This window comes from Hemiscyllium ocellatum, chromosome 22 (assembly GCF_020745735.1).
Source record: "Hemiscyllium ocellatum isolate sHemOce1 chromosome 22, sHemOce1.pat.X.cur, whole genome shotgun sequence".
Lineage (NCBI taxonomy): Eukaryota > Metazoa > Chordata > Chondrichthyes > Orectolobiformes > Hemiscylliidae > Hemiscyllium > Hemiscyllium ocellatum.
Window position 1 is genome coordinate 49,126,010 of NC_083422.1, and position 18,831 is coordinate 49,144,840.

Consider the following 18,831-nt stretch of genomic DNA (forward strand, 5'->3'; position numbering starts at 1 on the left):
ATTTTCATTAGGTGGGTAGAACAGTGTCAAGTGGAATTCAACCTGGAAAAGAGAGAGATAATGCACTTCAGGAATGCTAATAAAACAAGGAATTATGCTATAAACGTTAGGACCCTGGAAAGTACTGAAGATCAGTATTATTTGCTGTCTTCCTCAATACAGTCACAGCTATCCCAGAACAGCTACAGAATGTGGAAAATTGCCCAAGCATTGCCTGTCTGCATACTGGAAAAGGTGTCAAGAATTGGCTAGTTCATTGGTCTCGGGGTCTGATACTTGTTTTGGGGTGAATTGCAAAACAACATGTAAGAGATCCTGGTTTCAATTGCTGGCTGAGCCCTCATTTATGGCTACCTGGTTGTGCAAATCTTGAATGAGCTTTGAGGGTTCTTGTGCCACAGTTGTAGTCCCTACCTCTGAGCAAGGAGAGCCAGGTTCAAGTCCCATCTGCTGTAGGGGTGTGTCATAATATCTCCAAACAGGTTAATTAGAAGTTATTTTTTTTTTAAATGTCTAATCCAATCCAGCCAATTACTATCTTGCATGTTACTCTCCATTATCAGTAAAGTAATGCAAGGGGTCACCAACAGTGCTATCAAGCAGCACTTATTCAAAAGTAAACCTACTCACTGACACCGAAGGAGCTTATGTCAGACTTAGCTCCAAATGTGGAGAGAAGTGTGAATAATGAATTCCAGGGATGAGGCAGTAGTGGCTGCTCTTCATATCAAGACAGCATTCGATCAAGTGTGGCAGCAAGGAGCTGTGTGGAGTTCAGAGGAGAACCTCTTTAGTATTAGGAGACATCAGTGGCTCAGAGGAAAATGTTTTTGTTGTTGGAGGCCTTGGAATTACTCCCCTTTTTTAATGGTTGTTGAATTTATACAAAATTATCTTTATTCAAAACTATCTGCCTCCTATTTAACTTGGCAGAAAGGAAGTAAACAAGAGAGAGTTGGGCGCATCAGCATTTTGTCCAAGGTGTGGCTGTGTAAATCCATTGAAATTTATCTGCAGAGCACTCTGTACAATAAGCATTCCATTCATCAAACAACGTCTTGGATAAGATTAACTTTTGTGATTGCAGAACAGAATTCTTGTAACCAGGCTACATCTTATTTACACCATCTTTAGGCTTGTGAAATTTGAAACCTTTGATTTCCTTCATGGCTTATCCACATTCTTCCTGAGAAGCCTTGCAAGAGCAAACAACAGTAATCTATTGAACAAGATATGACCTTGAGTATATATTATATCATTGTGTATAAAAGTAGAATAAGTGCCATTGTTAGGAAGGATTCAAATTACAGTTCCCTGCATCGAAAATTGCTGATTGATTGCCTAATCACCTAGGAACGACAAAAACTGTACACGGATCCCATCAGTTCTTTTTCTCATACTCTAATGTCTCAGTTTCAATTCAACATACTTTGCTAATAGTACACCTGGTTAAACTTCTCCCCCCCCCGCCCCCATCTACCTACTTCCTTTCCAAAGTACACAAGTAATAGATGGCAGGGAGATAGTGGCATAAGAGTAAGACCATTGGACTAGGAAACAGGCAGAGATTTATTCTTTGCTGGCACAGATTCAAATCTCACCACTGGTGGAATTCAAATTTAATTAATACATGTGGGATTGAAAACTCACAATGTACCATGTAGCCATCATTAATTGTTATAAAAACAATCTGGTTCATGAATGTCTTTTAGGGAAGGAAATTTGCTGTCCCTACTTGTTCTGACTTACCTGTGACTCCAGATCAAGTGCAATGTGGTTGACTCTTAGCTGCCCCGTGAAATGACCAAGAAGGTCACTTAAAGGGGTGATTAGGGATGGGTAACAAATGCTGAACCTGCCAGTGACATCAACATCCCATGAAAGGGTTTTCTTAAAAGTAAAAAGACCATTCAACTGCTCAATAAATGGCTAACCAACACATTTTGGGAAGTTGGTTTACACAACTTTTAAAAAATGAATGAGTAGGCCATTTAGCTCTTCAAATCCATTCTGTTACTCAACAGGATCATGGCTGATCTCCAAATTCAACACCATTTTCCTACACTATCCTATATCCCTGCTTATTTTTATGTAGAAATCTATTGCTATCAGTATTAAACATGCTCAGTGACTACAGTCTCTCCAGGGCAGAGCATTACTATGATTTACTACCCACTGTATGAAGAAATTCATTCTCTTCTGAGTCCTAAAAAATCTGCTTCTTATTCTGACTCCCCTGTATCTACACTCTTTAATCATGATGACTTGGAGGTGCCGGGGTGGACAAAGTTAAAAATTTTTAACTTCAGTCTTGGGAAGCACCATCCTGCATTTATCCTATTGATCTCTAAGAATTTTCTATGTTTGAATGAGACCACCCTCACTATTCTAAAACTGAGAGAATCTAATCCCAGCCCACTTAAGTGAGTCATCACAGGGCTGCCCCTCTACCAAGTAATTAGCTTGGTGCAAGTTTGTCACATTCCCTCTGTGCCAAGTACATTTTTTCTCAGGTAAAGAGATTAAACATCCATGCAATATTTCAACTATGATCTCACCAAGGTATTATTTAATCTCAGGAAGACATCTTTATTCCTATACCCATATTCTTTTATAATAAAGACCAATAAGTCATAAGCCACTATGTTTTTAAAGTCATTCATGATATGTGGGTGACTCTGGCCTAGCCATTATTTAATTCCCATCCTGAATTGCTCTTGTGAAGGTGGTGGTGAGTTGCTTTCTTAAGCTGCTATAGTCCTTGGGGTGGAGGGGTGCCCACAGTAATAAGAGGATGGAAATTTCAGGATCTTGGCCCAGGGAACAGTGGTGTATGTCTCAGTCAGAATGGAATATGCCTTGGAGGGAAACTTGCAGGTGGTGGTGTTCCCTTGTATCTGCTTCCCTTGTGCTAGATAATCGTGATCGCGGGTTTCAAAGTTGCTCTAATTTTGTTCTTTTCGAGCACTTTCTTTATTGCAGCCACAGGGCGGTTTGCACACTAACTATTCACTCTCACAATCACTGATTAGAGGCAGCAACTTCAAGGCAAATGATGAGACAGACTACCTCGCTATCTTCCAATTCTTTGTTGCTTCCCTGCAAAGAGTTGTATTTTTATAGTCTAAAGGCTCTCTGTCTCTGCATTGTTCACACATGGGATCCTGGGCAGGCAGTTGTTGTTCTCCTGAGCATTCCTGATCTATGGACCAATGAACCAATGAACAGCCTATCTCCTGGCAAAACTTCCTGAAACACAAACCCATGGTGCCATTGAGTCTCCAACACTTTCTCCTCTACCCCAGTCACACATACTGCTTGAACAAAGGAATAGTATAAATACAACTCACAGTGAGGTCCAGTAGCTTGTTTTCAAAGGTTCAACATCTCTTTGCACAGTCCTTGCTTTAAAGCAATATCCTTTTCTCATTTTGGTCCATAAACCAAAATAAGGAAAAATAAAGAGATGTGGCCTTTACAAGAGTGACAAAGTCACAAGAAATTGATAGATACACAAACAAAAATTGTTTTAGCCAATCACATGGTTAATCACATAGGATCAATGTCTCTCTTTTGCGTCCAAAATGAATGATCATTAATGCTCGCTAACAGAACCTTTTGTGTCTGTTTCACAGATTTAGTCAAGGAACTCAATCAAAATGCTGAAAATCTACAGAGCAACTATGTAAAGGTAAGAACAGTGAAACAGCAGTGTGTTTCAGTTTTTAGATTGAATGGATGAGGTATTGAAATTGGAAAGTATCTCCAAGAAATGTCAGCTTTAACATTCCACCAATTCCAATGTACAAAGGAAAGCCAATACCGGACAACCCCAATCAGTTGCCCTGACCACTTTCAACTTGAGGCCAAAGGTGATTCCACCTCCTCCTCACTCAATAAAGAAATTGTCTGTTTGCACCTATGACATATTAACCAGGGTAACCAACTCTTAAGAGGTTTGAGTTATGAAGATAGGCTGGTACATTTTTCATTGGAGCATAAGAAGTTGAGAGGTTACCTCATAGAAGTTTATAAAATCATGAAGGGTATATAGTGGTTGTCTTTTTGCTAGGATGAGGGATTTCAAGACTAGGAGGCATATTTTTAAGGTGAGAGGAGAGAGATTTAAAACAGACACGAGGAACTTTTTTTTAACACAAAGGGTGGTTTGCATGTGGAGTGAATTTCTAGAGGAAGTGGTGGGTGTGGGAACAATTATAATGTTTAAAAGACATTTGGGTAGGTACATAAATAAGAAAGGTTTGGTGGGATACGAGCCAGGAGCAGGCAGGTAGTACTAGTTTAGTTTGGGATTATGTTCAGCATGGACTGGTGGGACTGAAGAATCTGTTTCCATGCTGTATGGCTGATTCCATATACCCACACTAAGAAAGACTGAACATATTATCCTAGAATGCACCCCTCCACAACATGGATTCAGTTCCTAAGTCAAAAGGCCTGGTTGCTTTAGACTGCTGGTCTGAGCCTGACAGTCTCTCCCTGCTGTATGAATTGTGACCCTACATTAAAATGTATTGGCTTCCATTCTAGTGCATGAGAACTCAGTTAAACATGTACTTACCCTAGAGCAGTGTTGTGGACTCAGACTGAGCACTGAGGGAGCACTTTGATTTTGCAAACATTGTAAATATGAAACGGAGACCTCATCTGCCACTTCTTAAGATTTAGGTGGAGGTAAGGAAACATCTGTCTGAATTTGTAAAATAGACCTTATGGTCAGCAGCATCCTCGGAACATCACCAAAAACAAGATCACAGACCTATCATCCTACTTTATCTGAAATGGCCCACTCTGTCAACTGGTCAATATTTTTACATGCATGACACATACATGCTCGACTACAAAGCAAATTAGAAATCTACATATGTGAGAAGTGATCATGTATTAAATAAGTGAAAGTATTTTTGAGAATTGTTGAAATTTTGTCAATGCTTTTTTTCCTTGCACTCATCAGGTCAATTCAGAAGAATATCAGTTCTAGAGGAAAAGCCAACATTTATACTTCATGACATTCCCAGTTAGTTTTGTCAAGTAGACCCTAATTGGCAAGGGTGTTTCCATGGAGAATGCACCAGTTAATGGAGATTGACAATTTACAGCCAAGGTTTGCTTGAGCAACAGGTGAAGCCCTCTGTTTTACTCTGGGACAATGCAGTAACAATATTAATGGGTGCATTCACTATGGCAACTCTTCTACAATCAGTGTCCTCTCATCAATCTATTAGTACCTTCCTTTCATAAGGTATAAATATTCAATACTTGGGCAATTCACAGGAAAACAAAGTGAAAATCTTTGACAAAATGTTTCTTTTAGCATCTCAAGTTTTGTGTTACCAAATGACTACTTAAAAGTGTTTCAAAATAATGCAGAGAGGTGTCACATTTAAACATGTGATATATTGTGAGATATTGAATGAGATGAGGAGTTCCAAAGTTTGGAGATTCTTATAAAAATGATTCAGGGTGGAAAATGCGTGAAATCAATCTTGGGCATTAGTGATCATTATTAAAGTGTTTTAATCTCCAATCAGTTTGTTTTACTACTGAATCAAATTGGAAAGAAAATCAGGCTCAGCATTAAATAAGCTGCTGATTTACAATTGTTATATATGTGCCACTAACAAACATCAATTTGCCCCCCAACTGAGTCCTTCAGTTCCAGACCTAGAGCTAACAAATATTAGTTTATAATCTTCATCTCATCCAGGTTCTGAAGTATGAGATTGGCTTCATTGTTTGTGCAGCTATTGGAATTCTCTTCTTCCTCTTCATGCCCTTGGTTGGTGTTTGTTTCTGTTGCTGTCGGTGTTGTGGGAACTGTGGAGGAAAGATGTACCAGGAGCAGAAAAAGTCAATGAACTGTAGAAGGAGGACACTAGCAACCATCTTGCTCATGGTTACAACAGTGATTCTGTGAGTATTGTTTGTCTTTTTCTGAAGTTACGGAAGTCTTTGTGTATATTTTCTGCATGGATTTGATTTTATAAAGGACTATATAGGAAGGGAACAGATTTTAATTAACAGATTTTCAAATAAACACTCTCAAGGTAGGTACAGCATAGAGTTGGATACAAAGTAAAGCTCTCCGTACTCTTAAACTGAAAGTAAGGCTTCCTCAACATTGTACCCAGTTACAGCAAGAGGTCAGTTACAGAGTGAAGTTCGCTTTACATTACCCCTATTAGGTACAGCAAGGGGTTAGATACAGACTAAAGCTCCCTCTAAGCTGTCCTTATCAAACTCTCCCAGGACAGGTATAGCACAGAGTTAGATAGAATAAAGTATCTAATGTTCTACACCAAACATTGTAAGGAGTAAGTGAGGAATGAGATGCTGGAGATCAGAGTCGAATAGTGTGGTGTTGGAAAAGCACAGCTGGTCAGGCAGCATCTGAGGAGCAGGAGAGTCAACATTTCAGGCATGAGCCTTTCATGACAAATCTGCTTCCTGATGAAGGGCTTATGCCAAAAACATCGACTCTCCTGCTCCTCGGATGCTGCCTGACTGGCTGTGCTTTTTCAGCACCACACCCTTCGACACTGAACATCATACACATGTTTTGTGGTACAAAAATTGAACATTTCTGAAATAAGACATGTTTGTTAAAGCTTTATACTCAGGATATATTTCAATAGAATGTTGGCACTTTTGAAATAATTTTGCTACCAGCAGAATCTGGTATTTTCAGTGCATATTGTGACCCATGGACCCATTTTTAGAATTCATAATTGATCATAGCAGTTAAAAATGTCAGCCATTAGTTGGTCTTGTCTTTGCATGTTCAAATTTTTAGATTCCTTCCATGGCAGGTTATTGAAAATGCAAATTGATAGCCTTCAGTGAAGGAAAGAGCATCAGAGTGAACAGGGAAAATAAATGGGTGTTCTGACAGATTTGAGAAAGAAAAATGCAAAGGTTGAGAAAAAGTGATAAATGCAATGTCAAACTAAATAATGAAAGAAAAAGAAAAGAGGGAAATAAAACTGGATTGAGAGAGAGAAAAATAACAGTTGGTAAAGTTAAAAAATATCAAAATGCAAAACCAACATTTTTAACCTCTTTAATTAGAAGAGAATATTAAAGTGCAGTACAGGCCCTTTGGCCCATGATCTTGCACCGACCTGTGAAACCAATCTGAAGCCCACCTAACTTGCACTATTTTCATCCAGGTGTCTATCCAATGACCATTTAAATGCTCTTAAAGTTGGCAAGTCTACTACCGTTCTAGGCAGTGCGTTCAACACCCCTACTACTGCGTCAAGAAACTCTGACATCTGTCCCATATCCATCATCCCCCAATTTAAAGTTATAACCCGTCAAAACCTGAAGTTGAAACTCCACAATTGTAATGTCAATTCTCACTGGGATAATACACTGGTAATAAAGACCCCCATTCTCAGAATCATCACAAATGTTAAAGATTATACCTGTCTTTTAGACCTAAGTTGACAGAAAGCATGACCAGATTTCTGTTCTTAACCAAAGTTACTATATATTGTACATTGATTATGGCTATAGGTAGACCACTACTAAGTGTTGATTTATAACTTTACTAGGTAGAACTCTAGCTCCCTTATAAACTTTCCCTACAAACACATACATAAAGATAGATAGATGTGGAAAAAAGAAGTGATTTTGGATGGAGGGAAAACTGGGAACATGGTCCAGTGGTTCCTAACTATAGGACTTCTGAGATGATCCTTTGGCAACTTGATGCTCCTCAATATCTTTTACTCAGGTACTTTCACCTGCTTGCAAGATGGTCAGAGCAACTGGTTCACAACAGTTTTGACTTATGAGTTAAATACCGTAGTCCTCAGCAACTGATGAGAAAAATAATTGACTTTCTACAGGCTTGAGTTTTTTTTTATTTAAATGCAAAAAGACCAACATCACCTCGTTTCGGGGTCCAAAGGCTTCTGGCCATTTTTTTTGTTCCCACCCACAAGCTGTTCATCTGCCTGATAGCCAATCATGTAGTTGTTGGCAGGCAGCAGGTTTTTGTTGTTAACACCTGGTCATCACTCCACAGACCAATTAGCTACATTTTGCCGGCTGAATCTCACTATGCACTCAGGCCCTAATGCCATTTCACCTGTAACTAAGTCGCTTGCATGGGTTGAAGAGACAACAATGTAAGCACAACTTACAATCATTTTTGGCAACTTGCTTTTAAAAAGTGCAGCAATACCTTGCACAATCCTTGAGTTTTAAAAAGTAATTTCCCTATTTCAGTCGATGTTCAAAAATACAGAGAAGTAAGAACATGCAGTTTTTACAAGTAGTTCATTGTCAGTGCCTGAGAGGACAAGATTTAGAACACTGTCATGAACTTATTGTCTATCTGTAGTAGAAATATAAGATCTTCATGCCATTCAATGCATGTCAATAGATAGCTTTACAAAAATAGGAATTGCTATCTGACTATCAGTGAAATAGCAAAACTTGGACATTACTTCTGGATATTTGAATTAAGCCACACATCTTCTCACCTGAAATTGTTGAAACATTTACAGATCAATCACATTGTAAGTTAGTAGCCTTACCATTGTTGTGGTTGCAAAATCTGTATTTATATCAAGCAACAAAAGAATTAAAATTGCATTTTTGGATAATCTAGTGTCATGAAAAGTGACACTAATGTAAAAGCATGAGCTTTCTTTATTTTAAAATGCTGAAATAATGACAATTGCTTTTTCTCCTTCCTACATATCACAAACAGAATAGGAAATATCTGCATGTTTGTCAGCAATGAAAACATCTCAGAATCTTTACAGCATAGTGACAACTTACTGAAAGGCACCCTAAGAAACCTGAAAAGTTACATTAGCTCCATCCCAAAAGTAAGTTTTGCTTCTGTTGCAATCCTTGATACTAAGTTAAGATTTTGAATAAATTGATCATGGTAGTCGAATCTTGCAAGATACTTTGTGAATGTTCCTTCCTAAAGATTAGCCACCTTGTAAATGTAGGGGTAAATGTAGGGGAATGGGTCTGGGTGGGTTGCTCATTGGAGAGTCAGAGTGGACGTGTCGGGCTGAAGGGCCTGTTTTCACACTGTAAGTAATCTAAACTCAACATCCCATGAAAGGATAAAAGGAGGCCATTAGGCCTACTAATAAAAATAAATTATAGTGGGCGGCACAGTGGTTAGCACTGCTGCCTCACAGCGCCTGCCTGAAAATCGGGTTCAATTCCCGCCTCAGGCGATTGACTGTGTGGAGTTTGCACATTCTCCCCGTGTCTCCGTGGGTTTGCTCCGGTTTCCTCCCACTGTCCAAAAATGTTAGGTGAATTGGCCACGCTAAATTGCCGGTAGTGTCAGGTGAAGGGGTAAATGTAGGGGAATGGGTCTGGGTGGGTTGCGCTTCTGCAGGTCGGTATGGGCTTGTTGGGCCGAAGGGCCTGTTTCGACACTGTAAGTAATCTAATCTAATCTTGATACAAGAATGTTTCTTTTCTTTACATCAGTTTCGCACTTCCACACTGACTACCAAAGAATTATATAAACTAACAGCTTAGCAGGGACCATTCATTACTGTGCCAATATTTTGTAAGATCTACCAGATTGTTTCCTCGCTCTTCCCCCCCACCCTGGTCCTATTGTTTTTTACCTTTTCAACTATTTAACCAATTCCTTGAGTAGATTTCTATTGAATCGGCTACAATCGCGCTTTCAGTTCTGGAGAAAAAATAATTGTGATTGTTGTTACTGAGGTTCTTGTATGATGAGACTTTCAGGGGTCACTTTTATGTATTAAAATTTTATCTTCTCTTTAAAATATTTTTTCTTCAGCAAATTACAACCGTTACTAATGCCAGTGCAATTCCAGTAGCCAGTGTCTCAGCTAACCTGGACAGTAAGTAACCATTTATTGTTAATTGATTTGGCATGGACATCTTCTGTGCATAATTCCAGCCAATTTAGAATATTCTTAACTGCAGTACACAATGTTTATCAGCCTCTAGATAATCAAGCCAATGGCCATTACAGAATCACAATATTGCTATGGTGCAGAAGGCCATTTGTCCCATCATGCCTGAACCAGTTCCATTGTCTAGTGCCAAACTCCTGCATACCATTTCTATCCAACCAAACATCCAATGTCCTCTTGAAAGCCTCCATTGAACCTGCCCCACCACGTTTCCAGGCAGTGCATTCCATACACTAACTATCACATCACCCTTTCACATATCACTTTAAATCTATGCATTCTCATTCTTTGCTTCTTTTACAAGCCATGATTCAATGAAATGGTTGTATTTGAATGCAAGACCTTGGCATTCCAAAGGTGAGGATTTGAGACACACTGGTCCTGTCTAGTTTGAAAGCATTCACCAACCAACCTGACCAATAAATATTGCAAAGGTAAGCTATAATATAGGAGCTTCTGAGGGGAGAAAAGGGACACATTAAGAATAGTTTTAACTCTGGTGCTGTCTTATAAAGAATCATATGGATGAGAAAAGATTCAGAGCTATTAGAGGCCAAAGTACAATGGTGAAGAAGAGGAGCTGGTAAAAATGAATGATACCTAAGGAAAGGGTATACAGGAAGGAAAGGAAATGAGATCAAATGCAGCAGACAAATAAAGAAACAATTCCGAGCTCAGTGCTGTCAATGATTAGAAGATGACACACCACATAGTCACATCACAGCTGTTCAATCGTACATCTTGTAGTGCCATAGACCATAGTATAACTGCTCTCTGTTTGCAGAAACCTTATTGAAGTCTTGGCATTGAGTACAGACGATGTCCTTAGTGACCAATTTTGTGAACAAGATTAAAGGCATGCATCAAAAATGGCTAAAACAGAGAGCAGAGAGTAATAAGACTGGAAGAATAATACATCAAACAAAATTTGACACTAAGCTACATCAAGTGATACGGCCGGTAGCCAAGCTCTCAGTCTAAGATGTATATTTTAAGAAGCATCTTAAATGAGGAGAGAACAATAGTGAGGTAAAGAGGTTTAAACAATGAAACATATAATATAGGAGTAGAAGCAGGCTATTTGGCCCTTTATGACTGTTGTATCATTCAATGTGATCATCCACTCAGTACTCTGTTCCTGCTTTCTGCCTATGCCCTTTGATCTCTTTAGTCCGAAGAGCTAGAGCTACATCTTTCTTGACCATCTTCAATGTTTTGACCCCAGTAATTTCCTGTGGCACAGAATTCCATAGGTTCCCACTTGCCAGCTGAAAACAATTCTCCTAATCTGTGTCCTAAAAGGCCTACCCCACAGCCCAAACATCCTTCCTCAGATAAGGAGAGCAAAACTGCACACAATACTCCAGGTTTGATCTTATCAATGCTCTATACTGTTGCAGCAAGACATCACTGCACCTGTACTTGAATCCTCTCGCAATGAAGGCCAACATACTTCCCATAGCTGGGAACAACCTAATGGACCTTCTGTGGAATGCAACTGTTCTTTTGTTGTTGAACGTTTGGTGAGGGAACACTGCCAAACTGAAGTCTTCTTGATTAACCCCATCAGAGGGAGTGGCTTACTGCAGACCTGCTCTTTACCAGCTGATAACTGGAAGAGCACTTAAACAGATGTGGGGAACATTTCTATTTCCCTTTTCCAATCTCCAGTAAACAGATGAGTATCAGAGGACCACTCATCAAAAAAACTGAGATCAGGGTGGAATTAGTCATAAAAAGGAGACATATTCTTGGAACAAATACTTGTAGTGAAACTTTGAGTCCTTTCTGCTAACAGTAGTAAACACCTATTACTGTTTCCATCAAATTAACAGTTTGGATTGTGAAGAGGCAACAGCCAATTTGCATACCTGCTTCAAGCATGCACTGGCAGAATTTTTTTTATTTTGTATAACACCAAGTATTTACATGGTTTATAGCCCATTAGTTAATTTTGTGTACATACAATTTTCATGAGACATACAGTCCTAATGTTAAGAATATATAAAATTCAAATAACTGTGGGTCAGGAGTCAAATATATGTCAGAATAGGAGAAAGTGAGGATTGCAGATACTGGAGATCAGAGTTGAGAGTGTGGTGCTGGAAAAGGGCACCAGGTCAGGCAGCATCTGAGGAGCAGGAGAATCAATGTTTTGGGCATAAGTCCTTCATCAGGAATTCCTGATGAAGGGCTTATGCCTGAAATGTCAACTCTCCTTTTTCTCAGATGCTGCCTGACCTGCTGTGCTTTTACAGCATCACACTCTCGATGTATGTCAGAATAGGTAAGATTGTAAAGGACATGAGTCAACCAGATGGGTTTTACTGATATTTGATGACATCTTCATGGTCACCATTTACATTTATCAATTAATTTGAATATCACCAGAGCACTCTAGGCCTAGCAGAGACCAGTCTAGGCCTCTGTATTACTAGTCTAGGGACATTAACTGCCTTCTCTTCCTAGAATGCAACTGCCTGTGGAAATGCAGGTTATTACCTTTGTATAATGATATTTCCAATTATTCTTATCATTTTCAGACATAGGTTCAAGTCTTGGTAAAACAGTCATGAAAAAGCTGGGTGAAACTATATACCCTGTACTGAATTCAGCATCTCAGCTAGTACAAGGTAATGACCACAAATCTGAGCACACTGTCAAGGAAAACGTGGTAACTGTCTCATTTAAGGAAGTACTATTGATGGAATAGATGGAAATATTCCTAAGGGATGGATAATGTCAATTTAACTGTCATGATCTGAAATTTCTTTTAAGATATCCTCTACTCTTTACACTTGAAACAATAACAGAATCACAGCTGAACTAATTTATTTGGTAGGCCAGTTGGTGGACCCTCTGTATAAGCAGTTTCAATAGAAGTCTTTGTTGCCATTTCTCAAAGGCCTATTATTATGTCATCATGTTTGCTTGGCTGAGCTTCAAAAGCTATGGTTATCTTAACTGTTCATCGCTTGATGGGCAGACTGCAAAGACTATTAAAGGATTACCTGTCTTCTGAACAAAAGTGTATTTGTTTTTATAAGAGACAACTATTTAAGAACACTTTAAAAGTTTGTTGCTTTCATGAATGGTGGTTTTTTTCACTATCGTGTATATATTCAGAGCTGTATTAGATTTTACAAAGTTCTCTTTTATCTTTACATAGTTCTGGGGTATGACAATGAAGTAGGGAGTAAACTCATATGGAGCATAAACACTAGTGTTGACCAGTTGAGCCAAAAATCTATCTCTATATTTTGCAAGATGATATAATGAATTTTCTAGGAATGAAAAGCTTAACAAATGAAGAATGTTTGTGGAATCTGGGCTTATATTCGATGAAGTTTAGAAGGATGAAGGTGGATCTAATTCAAACGTACAGAATACTGACTGGCCTGGCAGAGTAGATGTTGGGAAGATTTTTCCATTGGTAGGAGAGACTAGGACCTGAGGGCTTAGCCTTAGAGTAAAGAGAAGACCTTTTAGAACAGAGATAAGGAGAAATTTATTTATCTAGAGAGGGTGGATCTATGGAATTCATTGCCACAGTTGAAAAATGTGGTGCTGGAAAAACACAGCAGGCCAAGCAGCATCTGAGGAGCAGGAGGATCGACGTTTTGGGCATAAGCCCATCTTCAGGAATTCATTGCCTCAGAAGACTGTATATTTAAGACTGAGATAGATAGGTTCTTGAGTATCAATGGGTTAGGGGAGAAAGCAGGAGAATGGGGTTGAGAAACTTATCAGCAATGATTGAATGGTGGAACAGACTCGATGGGCTGAATGGCCTCATCTCTGCTCCAACATTTTATGGTCTTATATAAAATGGATGAAAATGCAGAAGAAAGTGTGCTTCCAATACAGAAGAGATGGTTTGAAATTTCAAGATTTAATAGAACTCTAACTGAATCATGTTACCCATGTTCTGATTGCTTTTATTCACAGTTGTCACTGAGATGAATGAAAGACTGCTGCTCATAAATTCGACAGCAGCAAAACTGCTACATCAGCAGGAGGTTCTCCAGCAGAATTTGACCATCATCCAACAAAACATTAACAGAACACTCACTATCTGTGGTTTACAATGTGTCAGCATCCAGGGCATCCTGAAGGACCTTGACCTTGTTGCTAACTTTGGAACGGTATGTGAATTGCTGGCCATTGGTTCTTACTTTTTGTCACCTCTACAGCCTGAGAACTGCTCAGGACACAATAGAATCACTACTGTCCAGGAGAAGGCCATTCAACCTATTGTGACATACTGGCCCTCGTCAGGAGTAATTCATGTACTGGCCCTTCCCCGCATCCGTCCTGTTCAAACATCTGCTCTTCTCCAATTCCAGCCTCTTATGAATCCCAAATATTCATTATTGCACCATTGCCCAGTATGCCTACAGCTCCCTGAGCTCTAATCTCTGAAATTTCCTTTCTGAAGTCGCACTGCCTCTCTTTTCTCCTTTAAGATGCTCCTTAAAAATTTAATTTGGAGTGCACCTTTCTCCATTTATAAAATCAAAGGCAAACTGATATTAGATTGGAGTGAATCATTCCCTTTTATCCACGGTGCACTCTGTAGGAGCAGATAATGAAATGCATATACACCATATTGCATCAGGATGAATCTCACCCTTTTACCCATTATATACATGATATATGTAAAGGTAAAGTAATATAACGATACCATAGTTCAGAGGGCCACTCTCTCATTAGAGAGGCAACTGGTGTGCTTTAGATTAGATTACTTACAGTGTGGAAACAGGCCCTTCGGCACAACAAGTCCACACTGACCCGCTGAAGCGCAACCCACCCAGACCCATTCACCTACATTTACCCCTTCACCTAACATACAGGCAATTTAGCATGGCCAGTTCACCCAACCTGCACATTTTTGGATTGTGGGAGGAAACCGGAGCACCCAGAGGAAACCCATGCAGACACGGGGAGAATGTGCATACTCCACACACAGAGTTGCCGGAGGCGGGAATTGAACTCAGGTCTCTGGCGCTGCGAGTGCTAACCACTGTGCCACCGTGCCACCCTGGGAGGCAAGATTGAGAAGATGGGAACTTTGTGTACATGGGCTGACATTGAATTACATACAAATATCCACTTGCTGCAATGACAAGGAGAATCAGTTCCTTGATCCGTAGATTATCTGTTCATGAAGATGCAGATCAGAAACCGTGCAGTGATGCAGTTCACTGCATTTCATAAAGTCACTTCAAAGAATTGAGAAGTCAGAATAGACTTGTGCCATTATCAGGTAACTCTCTCTCAATGGCATCCATTTTGTTTGACACTTTATCCCAAAGTTAAAGGCCCCATTTCCCCAATTGGGCACATCACCCCACTGCAACTTGCATTACAGTGACTGCTTCCCCTTGAGGAGTCAGTGTCACTGTGAAGTGGGGATTGGTGCATGTGGAGTTTGGGTGAATGACCGGTTCCCAGTGCCAACGCCCAGAGTCACCTATAGGTCAAACGAGTTTGGACTCCCAGCCAGGATTCACTGCCCGGGTGGTATCCTGACCTCACCCTGCCATTGAAGTATCTAAATGAATACAACTTGTAAATTCTGATGTTCAAAACATTTGTATTTTATTAACAGGCTCCTAATATGGATAAGGAGATAAATGACATGAGGCAAATTGTGGACACCAACTTTTATTCCATTGTACAAAAGGTAAAGTAATTGTGATATCAAAAATTACCAATCCAGCTGTCCTTATAAGATCGACTATTTCCCACACTTTGAAGGTTCTGAAGGAAGTCAGCCAAAGTGGTCCCCAGGCAGGCCTATTCCTGACTGGGAAGTATTGAAATCCCAGGAGCACAAGCTAAAGATGAGGAAGTAAGAATAGGAACAATGTTAAAGGACATTTTTTTTACTCTGTTAAATGATATACTCTTGATTAAATTTTATTATCAATGGAGCAGACTGGATTGACAATATGTCTGCTGTTGATCACATGATGCCAGTTGACCACAATCTCTAGAAAGTAGCAATCAGCAATAATCGGGGACAAAACATTGTGCATGAGATGGCACGAATGTCCCCTGCAGTTATCTCCTAAAATTCTCAATGGTTTTTGACTAGGTGCAACAAAGTCACCTCATTGAATAAAATTACAGAAGTTGCTGGATTGTTTTAACTACATTTAGTTGTATAGATTTTTGACTTCTCTCCTTACTGTGGCTTTACCACCAAGACTGAAAACAGCAATATCAGCTCCAGGCGAAGCTAAAGGCCTGCCTCTAGTCCCAACTTTCCTTGATTTTGGGAAATAATGTGGTATTTCACTTGGAAAGTGAAATAGTTTCTAGCTTTCAAGAATGATAATGCACTTTTAATGCAATTCACCTTCAATCAAACTTACAGGAAAACGAATTCTGCCAGAAAAGCCAACTGGAAAACATTGACAATTTAAGACATTGATTCACTGGATTCTAAATCAAGAAAATTAATGTCAACATCTTCAATTTTTACATAATTCATTATGTAGCTTCCTTCCTTTCCTTTCTCTTTCTTCCATGTATGCTTGTGTGTGTGCCACATTCTGCCTCTGTCTCAAACATAACTTTGTTTTTACTCAAAGAACTTGCTGTGAGTTATTTTCAAATTCACAACTAGAGTTTGGAGAAATGGACCACTCCTATTACAGACAGGGAAACTAAGTAAGAAACATTATAATTCACCTCTGTTACTGACCGAAGAAAGCATTAAAAATAATTTTAATTAATGCCTTCATCTTTCTGTGACAAAAATTGAGGTCTCATGTCTGTGATAGAGTCCATTGCAAAAGAGCCCATTGCAAGAAAATCTAACTAGACTCTAAATTTATGAAGCAAATCTAAATTACATGTGGAACAAAACCAAGTATAATCTGCAAAGTCTAATTCTATGGCTGGAGTAATCTATAAGCTAAATAAGTGTACTACAGCAATACCAGCAGCATTGTAAATTGTACTACAAAGATGAGTGTTGAAAAGAAAGAATTGACTGTCAAAGTATTAGCCGCTCTAAGCCTAGGATCATTGAGATTTGTAACTGGACATAAAAAACTTCACTTGAGTCAAAATAACCCAAGATATTCCAGATACTTTTAAGCGTTTATACCTTAGCCATTATCTGGAAGAGGTATCAGAAGAAACAGAACTGAAAACTGATTGGAATCCTGTACCCAGAATAATTACCACAGCTGCAAAACTGCTGATAGTGCTGGAAAGGTGGAGGCTAGAAAGAGTTTCAGCAAAGAGAGGAGGAGAAAGCAAAAGGGAAAAAGTGTGAGTTTTAGCAAAGACACAGAAGAAGTGAGAGAAAATAAGTCGAGAATTCCTAAAAGGGGAGAGAGGAACAAAATACATATTTTGGACAAAGAATGTGGGACCTGGAATTAAAAATTTGAAGAAGGCAGCAAGAAATGCTTGTATTACAAGGAACAGCTTGGTAAGTTCTCAAGCACTGAGAACAAGGCAATAAAATTAAGAAGGGTCAAGAAATCACTGGTAGATTTTAAGAGAAATGAAAGGAGTGTGACAGAAATCAAAGTAGTGAACAGCTCGTAGTTATTTAAATGGGGAACAGGGTCATCCCATCCAACAGGATTGATACTGAGAGAACTACCTCACATAGTGCCATCACATAGAGGGATTTGAAATTATGTCTTCTTTAAAACTATACTCCATAAGTTAAATTTTCTTAAAATTGACTTTTTGTGGGACTGCATCACTGTCGTGGATTACATTTTGTCGGGTTGACCACAATTTGTGGATAGTGCTGATCAGCAGTTTCCAGGGAGATAAAGTGTTCCGACATCCTCCTGGAATGTCACATTCCTTGCATTTGTAGACATTCCAGTCAAGGTAACATAAAGCACCTCAAAATGAGATGCCTCACCCAACCAGTTCAGAAAAATGGAAACGATCAAAGTCCGTCAAGCGTGAGATGGCATAAATGGTCTCCAAATTTATTTCCTAAAACACAATTTTTTTGACCAGATACGTCAAGGTCATCTCATTAACCAGAATGGCCCATCCTGAAGCCCTGTTCATGGAACTGAGACTGCTGGTTGGTTTGAATCATCTTATCCAGTTATCCAGTTTTTGAATGCCTTCCTTAGTCTGCTTTTTGCGATGGGACAGAAAAAAAGTAAAATCTGCTCCACATTCAGCTAAAGGCCTTTCTATAATAGTAAACATTCTCAAAGTCTGCTTTCAAGAAACAATTCTGCATTGCACCCAAAAGTGAACTAATTTCTAAGCTTCCAAAAATAAGAGTGTTATTCTTTTAATTGCAATCCACCTGCAGCTAAGCTCCTATGAAAGTAATGAACCCAGATCAGCTCACTGCAAATTTTCCACAGATGTTGACTATAATTCAGGTGAATTAATACCATTATCTTTGATTCTTAAGTAACTTACAAATGAAACCTTTCTCTTTTTCTTTCTTTCTTCCTTGTCTGTTTATGTATGTTATTGAAGTATTCCACTCCTGGGTTTTGAATGTATAAATACGTTTTAATTTAACTGTAAAGAAATTTCTGCAGGAATTTCTAGTTTGAGCTTTACAAACCGGTTTTGGTAAAATTGCAGCACCACAGATTTCAAAGAGGGAAAGTAAAAAAGAAAAGAATTTAAATACAATTCTAAAAATCAATTCACCTTGACAATGACAATCCAAAGGCGAAAGTGGGTACTGGAGATGCTTGAAGGTCTTTCGCCTGAAACATCAATTTTCCTGCTCCTCTGATGATGCCTGACCTGCCGTGCTTTTCCAGCACTACTTTAATGACAACCCAAAGTATGCTTCCAGAGGAAACACATTGACATATAAATTGGGATAATGAAACAATTACAGCTGAAAAAGAAATAT

The 18,831-nt window shown here is 39.0% G+C and overlaps 1 protein-coding gene across 2 annotated transcripts in view; it reads left to right on the forward strand.

Moving 5' to 3' along the window:
* Positions 1-18,831, forward strand: part of prom2 (prominin 2) — an 82,886-nt gene that overhangs the window by 17,277 nt on the left and 46,778 nt on the right. For both annotated transcript variants that reach the window (XM_060842474.1, XM_060842475.1), the window contains exons 3-9: positions 3,636-3,691; positions 5,729-5,934; positions 8,744-8,864; positions 9,818-9,881; positions 12,500-12,589; positions 13,905-14,101; positions 15,568-15,642. In XM_060842474.1, the coding sequence (XP_060698457.1) occupies positions 3,636-3,691; positions 5,729-5,934; positions 8,744-8,864; positions 9,818-9,881; positions 12,500-12,589; positions 13,905-14,101; positions 15,568-15,642 (809 nt within the window). The remainder of the gene's footprint in view (positions 1-3,635; positions 3,692-5,728; positions 5,935-8,743; positions 8,865-9,817; positions 9,882-12,499; positions 12,590-13,904; positions 14,102-15,567; positions 15,643-18,831) is intronic.